General features: G+C 38.4%; 1 protein-coding gene across 2 annotated transcripts in view; it reads right to left on the bottom strand.

Annotated features, from left to right (window-relative positions):
• The window catches only part of BMX (BMX non-receptor tyrosine kinase), a 50,487-nt gene that overhangs the window by 18,354 nt on the left and 18,286 nt on the right, over window positions 1-13,847 (bottom strand). For both annotated transcript variants that reach the window (XM_037046344.1, XM_037046345.1), the window contains exons 7-11: window positions 12,487-12,662; window positions 8,969-9,040; window positions 7,966-8,019; window positions 6,009-6,063; window positions 2,537-2,616 (exon numbers count right to left, since the gene is read on the bottom strand). In XM_037046344.1, coding sequence (XP_036902239.1) covers window positions 2,537-2,616; window positions 6,009-6,063; window positions 7,966-8,019; window positions 8,969-9,040; window positions 12,487-12,662 — 437 coding nt within the window. The remainder of the gene's footprint in view (window positions 1-2,536; window positions 2,617-6,008; window positions 6,064-7,965; window positions 8,020-8,968; window positions 9,041-12,486; window positions 12,663-13,847) is intronic.

Below are 13,847 nucleotides of genomic sequence, written 5' to 3'. Positions count from 1 at the left end.
TGATTGAAAGCCCTTCAGTTCTTCAGGATCACTATCCCAAACATCAATTCTCTTTTAGGATAATAATGAAGATTAAAATGTGGGAGGCAATGGTGCTTAGGCTGTAGGCATTCTCCCCCAGAGTATGCGTTAGCAGGCTCTTTGGGGAGTGGAACAGGCAGGATGTAATGGGTGGGAATTTCCTTTAATTCCTCATGTGAACTTGTACCTTTTCTATGTAAAACATGTTTTTTTCCTTTTTGCTCTACTTTTAGAAAATAGTGGTGAATTGATGTACACTGATTTAGACTAATCAGGAATAATATATCTGTCTTAGACTTGAGAGTATGTCATAGTGGTTAAGAAATGGGCTTTGAATCCAGTTCTACAGCTTGCTGACTACCTTATCTGGTTGTTATAAACATTGGATGAAATTATACATATATCAGCCTGCACGATGAACATTAGAAACTGTTAATAAATTGTTGCTGTAATACCAGCCTAGTTAAAACTGCAATTACAAAAGGGAGAAAGAGTACTTTCTTGTTGCAAGTGGCTACTAAGTTCTTGGTCTCAGCACAAAATTCACTCAAGCCCATTGATGATGTTTTCATAAAAGAAGGCTTCTATATCCATTGATTTGGATTATTTTCATTTGATTCATTATTTATTTCCTGATTTTTCTACCTTACCACCTTCAAAAATAAATCTGGTGTCAAGAAACTTGGCTGGGAAGACTTGTCAGGTTTGCCTAAAACTGCAGGGCCAGGGGGCCACAGAGTTTTCCATATTCGATGAACCAAGTCTTCTCCCAGTTCTTACTGGGTTGGCTTCAGCCAGCATGTAGGCATGCAATCTAGTACATGAGATGCATCATGGACATGGCTTCTGGCATTGGAAAAATGTCAGATGACTGCTTAGAATACATGCTATTCTCTTAAAGTGGAGATAGGTGTTTTGTAAAACAATTCTCCAAATATGGGAGGGAGTGGGGAGAAAATATGAACAACTGTAATTGAACAACAATAAAATAGTTAAATTAAAAAATAAACATTTAAAAAAATTCTCAAAATAAAATAACTTTTTAATTACAAAAATATGTATATGTGGCACATATATGTACCAGAGGGCAGGGCATGTGGAGAAGGCACCAAGGCAGAGGGTTATCCAATCCAACCATGAAAAGAAGGTTGCACATATAGAAATAATTTTTTTCAAATGGATCTAATCAAAATTTGTCCAGATTCTTATTTCAAAACTTTGGGAGTTTTAGTGTAGGAATAGGAGTGTGGTTGAAGGAACATGAATTGGCTTTTGAAGGCTCAGTTTCAAGTTGGTCATTTATTAGCTTTGTGGGTGGGTCTTCATAAGCTGTCTTTGAGCCTCAGTTCTCTCATCTGTAAAATGGCACTAAAAAACCCCCAGCTTTCCTATTTGCTTCATTCATAGGATGATTAGAAGGAAAAAAGAGCTAACAACAAATGGGAAAGTGGCTTGTGAAACTCTAAAGTGGGATCCTGATGTTGATAATGACTTGCATGAGATGACTATGGGGGTCTTTTATGCCTAAGCACTGGGATGGGGGTAGGGGAGCAGGTAGAATTATTCTTTCCCAGCAACAGCAATAGTAGTAATTGCTGTTAGTTTACTGAGTGTTTACTATATACCAGCCACTGTTCTGATTCAACACATGAATTAATTCACTTCATCCATAGAATATAGTAATCATTATTATGTCACCTTTTCAGATGAGGAGGTTGAGGCACACAGTTTAAGAAATTTGCTCATTGTCATGAAACTTTGTAACAGGCAGAGTCACAATTTGGACCCAGAAGAGTGGCTTCAAATCAGAACTCTTAATCACATAGAGAAGCCAGCATCCTGGAAAGAAGCTGTCTGGGGAACGGAGCTACACTGATTCAACCTTCTGATAACTCTGCGCCCACTGGAAAGACTTAACTAAGTTCAGATGCTGGGGTAGGTTTCTCAGCTCAGTAGGTGGCTAGGACCAACAGTGTGTAAAGACTCCAATGCTACCCTGGCTGGTGTAGCTCAGTGGATTGAGTGTGGGCCTGCGAACCAAAGGACTGCGGTTCGATTCCCAGTCAGGGCACATGCCTGGGTTGCAGGCCAGGTCCCAGCAGGGGATGCATGAGAGGCAACCATACATTGACGTTTCTCTCCCTCTCTCCTTCCCTTCCCCTCTAAATATAAATAAATAAAATCTTTTAAAGAAGACTCCAATGCTATATTTCTTTCTTTCTACACTTAGTACCAAATTGAAGGGAGTAACCCAGGATTCCTTTGACAAAAGTTTACTGAGGCATGCTGTGCACTGAGCACTCTGTTGCCCCCTGTGATGGGCAGGAGAGGATCCCAGAGAGCAGCTTCTTGGAAGTAAGGGGGAAAGGGCCATTATAAATGGTCCCATTCAACAGAAATACTTTGATATAAAATTCCAGACTTAAAAAATGGTGAATTATCCCAAAATGTGATTAAATGACCAGCATATTCAAAGAATATATAAGAAGATAAAATAAATCCATGTCATACTTACTTCACAGCCTTACTAAATAAGGACACTGTGTACATTCCCACCTGGCTGGAATTTCGAACCATAAATGCTCCTTCTTTTCCCTGGAAAGGCAGTAAAATGTAGAAGGAACAGAAAAAAATTTTATTATCCTTGAAAAATATTTTTCCTGGTAGGCAATAGGTAGATAGATAATTTAGATTCATTTTAAATTTCACTGATGACACAGATTATTCAACAGTTGGCACAGAAGGGGACCCACACTTTAGCTTTCTTCCTTTTCTCACTGTTTCTTTATTGACCTAGCCAGTGTGCTTTGAATTTTCCTTTCCAGTTAATTTTTAACCCCCTCTGATGATTTTCTGTTTTGTATTTATGTAAGCCTAATGTTTTAATTTTCCAGAAATAAAATTTAAAACCACATATCATCATATCATGCTCTCAGAAGGTTATAGGAAACCAAAGATGTAGTATAAGTCTTTCTTAATGACTTGTGCTAATTATAAACAGATCCACTTCTAGTCAAGATGGAGGCATAGGTGAACACAGCTCACCTTGCACAACCACAGCAAAAATTACAAATAGACTACAAAACAAATGTCACCCAGAATCATGAGAAAATTGAGGTGTATAGAAGTCCAACAACCAAGAAATTAAAGAAGTTACATTCAACTAGATGCATAGGAGGGGCAAGAATGCATGGAGAGGCACAGAAGTACTGATATGTGGAGCAGATGGTCCCACATCCACATGTGGTGGATGAAAATCAAGAGGGATACCTTGGGAGTGAGGGATCCCAGCCCCATACCAGTCAACCCAGCCCAGGATTCCAGTGCCAGGATAATAAGTCACCATAACTTCTGGCTGTAAAAAAAAAATGAGGGTGGGGTGGCAAAAGAAACTGGGTTTCTCAGGAGTCTTCTCTTAAAGGGCTTGCAACGGACTTAGATCTTTCACAGACTCATTCCCTCTGGGCTCCAGCACTGGGGTGGCAGCTGGAAGGGCACCAGTGGCATATGGGGAGAAACTGAAGTGTCTGGCATCAGGGCAAGTGCCAGGGAACAGCTTCCTCCAGGACAAAACTTCAGAGGCCAGACAGTGGCCATTGTCCCCTTTCTGAACCCTCTCCCACACAGAGCTACAGAGCGGGGACACCATATCAGAGATTCCCATCAACCTCATTCACACAGGTGGCCCCACCCTGGTGATTACCTAAGGCTCCACCCCATCCAACTTACTGGTGCACTTTTCTACAATAGGCCATGCTACTAAGACAGAGAGTCAAAGCAGCTCTACCTAATACATGGAATCAAACACAGGGAGGCTACCAAAATGAGGAGACAAAAAATATGCCCTAAATGAAAAACAAAAAACAACAGAACAAAACTCCGGAAAAAGAACTAAACAAATAGAGATAAGCAATCTATCAGATGTAGAGTTGAAATCACCAGTTATTAGGATGCTCAAGGAACTCACTGGGTACTCCAACAGCATAAAAAAGACCCAGGCAGAAATGAAGGTTACACTAAGTAAAATAAAGAAAAATTTACAGGGAACCAACAGTGGAGTGGATGAAGCTGAAAATCAAGTCAATGATTTGCTATGTAAAGAAGAAAAAAACATTCAATCAAAACAGCAAGAAGAAAAAAGAATCCAAAAAGAAGAGGATAGGCTATGGAGCCTCTGGGACAACTTCAACCATGCTGACATTCAAATCATAGAGTTGGTGGAATGAGAAGAGAAACAGCAAGAAATTGAAAATTTTTTTGAAAAAATAATGAAAGAAAATTTTCCTAGTTTGGTGAGGGAAATAGACGTACAAGTCCAGGAAGAACAGAGAGTCCCAAACAAGATTAACCCAAAGAGGACTACACCAGACACATCATAATTAAAATGCCAAAGGCTAAAGATAAAGAGAGAATCTTAAAAGCAGCAAGAAAAGGAGAGTTACCTACAAAGGAGTTTCCATAAGACTGTCAGCTGATTTCTCAAAAGAAACTTTTCAGGCTAGAAGGGAGTGGCAAGAAATGTTCAAAGTGATGAAAAGCAAGGAATTACAACCTGGATTATACTATCCAGCTAAGCTATCATTTAGAATGGAAGGGCAGATAAAGTGCTTCCCAGACTAGGTGAAACTAAAGGAGCTCATCATCACCAAACCATTATTATATGAAATGTTAAAGGGACTTATTTAAGAAAAAGAAGAAGATCAAAACTATGAACATTAAAATAGCAACAAATTCACAACTATCAATAACTGAATGTATAAAACCAACACGAATCTAAGCAAACAAGAACAAGAATAGAATCATAAATATGGAGATCATTTGGAGGGTTATCAGCTGGGAAGGGGAAGGGGAAGGGAGAAAATGGGGGAAAAGGTGCAGGGATTAGGAAGCACAAACTGGTAGGTACAGAATAGACAGGGGGATTGTAAAAACAGTATAGGAAATAGAGTAGCCAAAGAACTTATATGCATGGATATGAACAATGGTGTGGGGATGGCTGGAGGGAATGGGGGTACTGGGTAGAGGGGAGCAAAGGGAGAAAAATTTGGACTACTGTAATAGCATAACCAATAAAATATATTAAAAAAAATAAACAGATCCAGATTCAGAAAGGGCAGATAATAAACTGGGAATGTCACAAAATACCACATTAGATAGTGAAGTTATTACATTCTCATCAGTACCCCTCAAAGAGATAATTAGTGTGCTATATAAGGTTGAACTATATCAAAATGTCATTTTGTAGGTCAAAAGAGTTTGCTATTGGTAATTCCATACCAATTAGTAACAAAATCATGTAGATATATTCCTTGTTATATCTGCTTTATTGTGGTTTAGGTGCTAATGAGAAGTGACGGAGCTGAGGTTGACTGTTACATAGATGGCTCCCAAGAAATCAACATTCTGCATTCATGCCCTGTATATTCCCCTCCAACACTGACTCTGGTCTGGGCCATGCAACTTGTTTTGGCCTGTGGGACATTAGCAAATATGATAAAAACAGAGACTATATGGTGCATGCGCTGAACTGTGAGGCCCATCATTTTCAACCACTGCCTTGTGATCACCATGCTGTAAGGGAGCCCAAGTTAGCCACGTGGAGAACTATGGCATCCAGATTGACTGCCTCAGCTAACCTCAGCCTCCCAGGGACTACATCTACCAGCTAAACGCAGCCAGAGGAGTGGCCCTAAACCAAACCTGCAGAAGAACTGCTGGCCCAGCTGAATCACTGACAGAATTGTGAGAAATCATAAACCTTGTCTCAAGCCACTGAATTCTGAAGTGGTTCATCACACAGAAGTATATAGTGGAAACACAGTAAATGGCTATGTGTGAGGGCCTGGTAAACTATGGTCTGGACAACTAACGCTAGGATGATGTGACTGTATAATTAGCACTAAGGTTTCTGTAAGAAGTGCATTACCCCCTGGACCCAACATTAGAAAGAGATTCTTAGCAGCCATTTTAAAGACCAGACCATTTACCTTTTGTCTCAGTAACTGTTCAGATTGTGACCTGGAGATGTTACCTGCAAACCAGCTGCAATAGGACAGAATTCCAATTTTAATAGATAATAATATTTAATTGCATAACTTGTTACTCAGCTTTCTAACTGTATCCTTATACAATATATAATTAACACTGTAGATGTTAAATTATAGTTTTATTACTAATATTTTAAGCTAGTCATAGTTAATCAAAAGACTGTTCATGGAATATGATTCAGTATACATGCCTATGAGAGACAGAAGAAAGATGATCAGGAATAAGGATAGAGGCCTGGAGAGGTGAAATGAGATTTTGTGTGAGACCCCCATATGCACACTTACACATACTCACAGGCATACACACTTTGCTTGTGTCAGCAATTTTTCTGAGACCTGGCTTTGTTTGTTTAAAAAATATTTCAGCATTTCAATGTCAGAGCAGCAGAGGCTTAGGCCTAGTCCTACCACATCATTTTTCATTTAAACCTTGGCACCTTAGTCTTTAATAGAATAAAGTAGAGATGCTCACGAACTTGTGGCCATAAGACAGATGCTTCTGTGATACTGATAGAGCAGGAAGCTGGTGGCACCAAGCACAGTGTGAGAAAGCAAAGCCCCAGATCATACTGCCCTCTGGTCCTCATCTTCCTTTGACATCTATCTCTTTGACTTTGAAGGGGGCATGTCTCTCCTGATCATTTCCCATCATGCACACCCCTCACAAAACATTTGAATCTAGAAATGGTGGTGATATAGACTCTATAAGGTCAGATCTGGGTTTTCCAAACCAAAGAAAGACTTCCAATTCATCTCAATACTAAAATCCATAATTGGAGATTCAGTCACATTGGTTTAAGTGTTCGTCATCTGTTAAAGTGCAGTTCTCTTCAGAGAGTTTTGGTGCCTTTCTTTCTCAGTCTTCTATGTCTTAGTTTGAATGATTACATCAGATGTGTTTCTGAGTATAAACCTTGGGGAAGAAAGTAGGGCCAAGGGAAAGCTTGAGGGTAGTAAAGAGACATAATGCAAAGGGGTGGAGGATACAGTGTTTCTACTCCGCTGTGACACATATGAGTAGGAGTAGGCTGGATTAAAGGGAAAGAGGAAGAATTGAAACAGTGAAAATGTACTTTATAAAGGCTCTCACTACACTTAGAGCCAATAAATGAATGACAGCAGTCATAAAAAACAGAGCTAGAAGTATGTATGCATGATCCTAGTGTCTGAGAGCCGCACTATGTCCTTTCACTCTCCTATGTTCCTAATGCCAGTCTTTAAGTGTAGGAGACTTGTTTGTACATTGATAGAATCTTAGATTTTGGAAAGAACTTTAACAGCCCTCTGACCTGCCGGTCTCAGTGCAGTTGGGGTGATCACACATTTTTATTTGCCCAGAGAGCCCAGTTGTAATAGTTAATAGTGATTTTTTCCCTCTTTCTAAAGTCCCCTGATTTGGATGTTAAATAAATAATAAGGCTACCCTAGGAATAGGAATCTCTCAACATAAATGGTGTCATGAGTAAGTCTCAGTTGTGTTAACTTGTAAAATGACTGCATCATAAGTAACTTCAAAAATGGGACTCAATGCTAAAAAGATCCTTTAAACATCATCCTTGTGAGAGGCCTCTAGGGAAGAAATAATCAGCAGAAATGTCATATGCTGTATCTATGAAGATAAAGTGAAATGCCAGGGATACCAAGTATGTGATAAATCCAATGAATATGCACAGCCAATTTATGTAATCTAGATTGGGAAAAATATTTTCATTAGTAACATTCCATCTTACTGTTACCCATCATCTAGATAAATGGCCCAGACCCTCACATGAGTGTACCTATGTAAACACAGCCTCTTTAGCATGTCTGAACCATATGTTTTAATGTCTTTTAGAAAGAATACATATAAACACCTAAGTCTAGTTTTAGAGAAAAACACAAGAGTTTCAAAACTCACTCATAGTCTTCCAGGTTTTCCTCTTCTTCAGATGAATCTGACTCAGGAAATCCCCTTAAGAAGAGAGGAATGAACATGAATAGAAAAGAACCACCAAGAAACAATCCAAGGACCTAGTAGTGCAGTATCAAATCCCACCCTGCTTTCATCCATATAAATAAAATGTAGACTGCTAGGTTTCCCTTTTTGCACTTGAGAAGGTATCAGCAAAGTGAACAGACAGTGACTGAAAAGTCGAGTTCATGCTCACTTGAATGGGAAAGTAGATGTTCTATACAAGAAAACCCCAGGAGGCCCACAGAAATGTGGATTTCTTTGAGTCTTTTAGAAAAGTGGGTGGGCTCATGAAATAGATGAGGATGCCTTCAGGGACCACTGTAGTATGAAATAAAAAAAAAATCTCAGGTTTTGCCCTGGTTGGTGTGGTTCAGTGGGTTGGGCATTGTCCCACAAACCGAAATGTTTCTGGTTTGACTCCCAGTCAGGGCACATGCCTGGGTTGCAGGCTAGGTCCCTGGTAGGAGGCATTTGAGAGGCAATCAATGTTTCTCTCACACTGATGTTTTTCTCCCTCCCTTCCCCTCTCTCTAAAAATAAACAAACAAATAAATAAATAAAATCTTTAAAAAAACTCAGGTTGTATATAGAGTTATTCTTAGAGAAGTGTTGTTCAACTCTAGGTTGTTTTCCTCCCTGCTCACGATGCCTGAACCAGGTGTATTAGTGTTCATGCTAACACCATATCATTATGTATATCATAAATATCATAAATGATGATATATCATAAATGATAGATGAGAAAAATCAGTGTCAAGGAGACATAAACCCACAAGTTATAAATTCAAACCAACTTAGGGGTTCAAAGAGCAAAGTACATAGATTTTGGGGGGGTTATATTTACTTCAAATGTAAAGTCTAGTTGCAAAATCATTGCATATTTGGTTAGTTTTCCTGCAAATGATAGCAAATCCTGGGTGGAAAGGACTATCTGTATTTGATATACCATGACATCTTTGAGGTGCTGTGATCCACCACATTTCTTTCTCTTTGGTTACTGCATGCAAATTCTTCACTGCTATTAGAAGAGAGAGATACATTCCATAAAATTATACTTATTTATAAATGTTAAATGACAAAAGAAATTTTATTAGATATGTTTTAGCTTTATTGAACATTTTGACCCATGAGTTTCAGTTGATTTGGAAATTTAAGCTAATGAGCCATTTTCACCTTTTTCTCCTTGCAGGGACTCCAATAAAATGCTGTAGTATGACAGTATTCATGAACATATAAATAAATTGTTAATAATGGTTTATAATAGCCCCAAACAATAGATTAATGGATTAATCTATTAATCTTGGATTAATAAATCATCTTGACTGGACTTGCCCTGATATTCTTATAGATATGCAAGCATTCTGTCACATACATATTTAAGTTAGGTTATTTTCTTCTTTACTGTTGTGATTGCAATTAAAAGCCTTCAAAATACTGAACTTCTAACTCCATGTGGACATAGGCAGATCAGCAGGATTTTCATAATCCTCTGTCACCCAACATTTTCTCTTTTATTTTGCGTGGTTATTAGAGCACAAGGAAGTGCCTACCTCTGCAAGTCCAAAGGCTGTTTTATTTGGAATGTAAAACCTATTTCCTGTTTGCCTTCATATCCCAGGCTTATTCAAAACCACACTTCATAGCAACAGGTTTCCTTAACAAGGAAATGTTCCTCTGGCTCTATTTCCAGGAGTGCCTACCCCTTAACATTTCCAAACAGCCTTGCTCAATAGCATAGTTTTGTCACTTCATCTCTTCATGAGAAAATGCTTACTGAAAATGCTAAAAAATATAGTTATGATTTTCAATTAAACTTTTTAATTAAAAAGCTTGTCCACATAATGGAATACTATATACACATTCAAAATAATTAAGTAGGTTGCACAACAATGTGAATGTATTTAACATTACTGAACTGTATGCCTAAAATGATTAAAAGGGTAAATTTTATTTGAGTTATGTTTTACCAGAGTTAAAAATTAGTTTAATTAAAAACTAAGTACCCATATATTTTCATGTATTCAAATGGGGTAAATGTCCAAGGCATTTAGTAAAAAGACCAAATGGCAAAGAAGACTGTATGGTCAGAATTTGATTTTTTAAAATTCTATATATAAGGTAACATGTACATAGAAAACATTTTATAGGAATGCACATTGAAAATTCTACAACATTTGAATGTGTTTGTTAGAACATGGATTATTTTACTAGCCAGAAAAAATAAAGATTAAAAAGCAGCTCAGACAAAGATAGTATAAAGGACAGAAAGTTAACAAAAAGTATTACGTACTTATATGAGTTGAGAATAATGACTGAGCTTTTTAAATTTGAGCTCCATGAAAATCTTTTAGCAATTATTGTAAATCACTCATATAGGTGATATAAAGCTGCTCATGATAAAAAGTGATTAATCAATCTTTTTTTCAGATAACTAGCTTTCTGAAGGTCTAGGGAAAAACCCAGGGTCAGGACTAAATTTTTGGTGCAAAACCTAAGAGGGTGTCAAAAAACTCAGTAACCAAGACAATGTTTTAATAAAATATGTTTTAAAATAAACATGAACACAATGGAATTCTATGCAGCAGAAAGAAAGAAGGAGCTCCTACCCTTTGCGACAGCATAGATAGAACTGGAAAGCATTATGCTAAGTGAAATAAACCAGGCGGTGAAAGACAAATACCACATGATCTCACCTTTAACAGGAACCTAATCAACAAAACAAACAAACAAGCAAAATATAACCAAAGGCACTAAAATTGAGAACAGGCTGACAGTGTCCAAAGGGGAGAGGGGAGGGAATTTCAGGGGAAAAGGGGAAGGGTTTGCAGGAACAAGTATAAAGGACACATGGACAATAACAAGGGTGGGGTGGAAATGGGAGGGAGGTGGGGAGGGTTGGGATGGGGGTAAAAGGCAGAAAACTGTACTTGAACAATAATTAAAATTTAAAAAATAAAATAAAGCATGAACACAAAAGTCCATGATGAACAAAACATCAACATGTGAAAGAAAGGATCTGGCATCTGTGAGCTGGAGGCTCTTCAGCAGCCCCATGGGAGTCTGTAGTGCTGACAGCTTATTTGAATAGCAGTCAGTTAGTTCCACTGCACACATTCCTGGATGAATCACTTGGATTTCTCTAGGGAGGGGACCTGGCACAAAGTTGGCATGATATCTATTGTCCTTGAATCTGAGTTTATTGTCCCCTTCTACAAGAACAGTGGGCTGCAGGCAAATAAATATAACTCCTGCCCTCAGGCACCAGCTATAGATGAATACAGTTGGACTCTGTCTCCATTTTGGAATGAAAGGTACCACCACTTGTTATGCTGAAGGCAATAAATAGGAAGAACACATTCACATTTTTCAAGTTCTGTATAAACCTGTGGCTGTATCACTGATACTGTGAGGCATTGTTTTGGGTAAAACTGATGAGGATGGAAAGAATAAAACAATAAGAAGACAAGGGAGAAAACAAAGAAAAGAGATACATGCTTTGTGGGGAAAGACAGACTTCTGTACCCTGGAGGAATGCTAATAACTAGATGACAAGATTTCAGACAGTGAACAGCATGATGGGCAGGAAGTAGCAGGCAACAAATAAGGAAGGATAGTTAGTTGGCCCTTTCTTTATTGCCATCTTGCAATTTGATTTCATATTTATTGAGCATCAAATATGGGGCCATCTTGGTTCCAGACCCTAGAGATATACACAATTTAAGCACTGCCTTAAAAACATGAGGAGACTAATAGCATCCTGAGAAGGCAAGCTTGAAATGCTACTTGTCATTTGGCCAGTGATGCACAAGCACTTACAAAAGTTAGCCCACTCTAAGCTGTCTCATATAAAAGATATAACTTAAATATTCAGAGTTCTGGAATGTGATGTTATTAGGGGGGAAGGGGAGAGAAAGAATATGAAATAAGAAGCCAATATCCCAGAAGCCCCCCTGGTAAAAAAAAAATCATTAGAAAGACTTCATGACTCTATGGGGGACCTTCTTATAATACATGAAAGGAGATAGCAGATTGTTGGGTGGTATGAGCATTATAATTAACATCATGAAAAATGTATGTTTGTGAACAACTGGCATCTAATAAAATATACAGAAATTATAATATCTGTTTAAACAAAATAAATAAAAATAAAATGTGTTTTAAAATCAAGCATCATGGACTCAGGACTAAAACTCTAATTTTAATAAAATTTACTTTTAATTGTGCAAAAAAAGATGCTCAAATATTACTTATATCACTGGCTTGGATAGTCTAAATGCAAATACGATGCTGCTCAGTCCCAGTAGGGCCACTGCTTCTGGCTTCTGGATCAAACAGTGAACATTTTCTGACAAGACAGCCCTATCTCAGCTAAGGCATGCATGGACAGCTTTGAGACTGAAGTGCAGGCAGTGGTATCAAGTTTAGTCTACATGCTGGGCAGCCAGACTAAAAGCTGAGGTTTACCTTTTCAGTTTTCTTACTTGCCACCAGTCAGGGCAGTCTTCTCTTGGAACATGTCGCATATCGATGTTTGGCTGGGAGCTATAGTTTTTCTTTGAGTCACTGTCATACTGGGCTAGAGTAGTACTTGAAGATGGTTCTTCCATTCTGAAAATAGGAACTGCTCGAGGAATCTTCAGCTTTGGAGGACAAGATATTTTAATAAATCACAGTGAGGCACATGCATGGGTTCATGTACTGGGAACTAACAACTAAGGTATATCAGCTCTTAAATTAAAAAGAAAAAGAGGGAGGGAGGGATGAAGGGAGGAATGGAGGGGGAGAAGATCAGAGAGATTGAGAGAGAGTAGGAAAGAAAGAAAGAAAAAGAGCAAGAAAGCAAGAAAGCAAGAAAGCAAGCAAGCAAGCAAGAAAGAAAGAAAGAAAGAAAGAAAGAAAGAAAGAAAGAAAGAAAGAAAAAAGGAAGGGAGGAAGGAAGGGGAAGGGAAGGGAAAGGAAAGGAAAGGAAGCAATACTAAGCATTGGCAAAGATATGCAGCAACAGGAACTCTCAACTTTGCTGATTGGAGTTTGAAGTGGTAGAACCATAGAGAAAAGCTGTTTACAGAACCTACTAATGTTAGACGTGCACATACCCTATGATCTAAGGACTCTATACACATATCCAACAGAGAAATCAAAATGGATGTTAAAGAATGTTCATAGCTGAATTATTTCAATTAGATAAAAACTGGAAACTGCCTAGATGCCCATTATAAGGACAAAATATTAAACATATTGTGATTGGAGTAGGCTAAATAATGCCCCCACCCAAAATGTTGATGTCCTCATTCCAAGAACCTGTGAATATGTTACCTGTAACCATACATGGTAAGAGGGACTTTACAGATGTGATTAAGTTAAGGATCTTGTGATGGGGAGATTATCCTAGATTACTGGGGCAGGCCCAATGTAATGAAGAGGGCCCTTTTGATTTTGTCAAAAGGGAGACGAAAAGGTCAGACATCAGAGAGATGTAAGGATAGGAGCAGAGATCAGAGAGGAAAGAAAATGCTGCACCATTGGCCTTGAAGATGGAGGAATGGGCTGGTAACCAAGGAGCACAGGTAGCCTCTAGAAGCTGGAAATAGATTTTCTTTTTCTTCTAAAAAATCCTTTATTTATTTTTAGAGAGAGGGGAAGGAAGGGAGAAAGAGGGAGAGAAACATCAATGTGTGGTTACATCTTGTGCACCCCTTGCTGGGGACCTGGCCTGCAACCCAGGCATGTGCCCTGACTGGGAATTGAACCACAACCCTTTGATTCACAGGCCTGAGCTCAATCTACTGAGCTACACCAGCCAAACCTGGAAATAGATTTTCCCC

Source organism: Sturnira hondurensis, unplaced genomic scaffold (genome assembly GCF_014824575.4).
Source record: "Sturnira hondurensis isolate 20B ecotype Veracruz unplaced genomic scaffold, ASM1482457v3 Scaffold0005220, whole genome shotgun sequence".
Taxonomy (NCBI): Eukaryota; Metazoa; Chordata; class Mammalia; order Chiroptera; family Phyllostomidae; genus Sturnira; species Sturnira hondurensis.
Note: the sequence above shows the minus strand (reverse complement) of the source record. Positions and strands in the feature narration are given on the sequence as shown.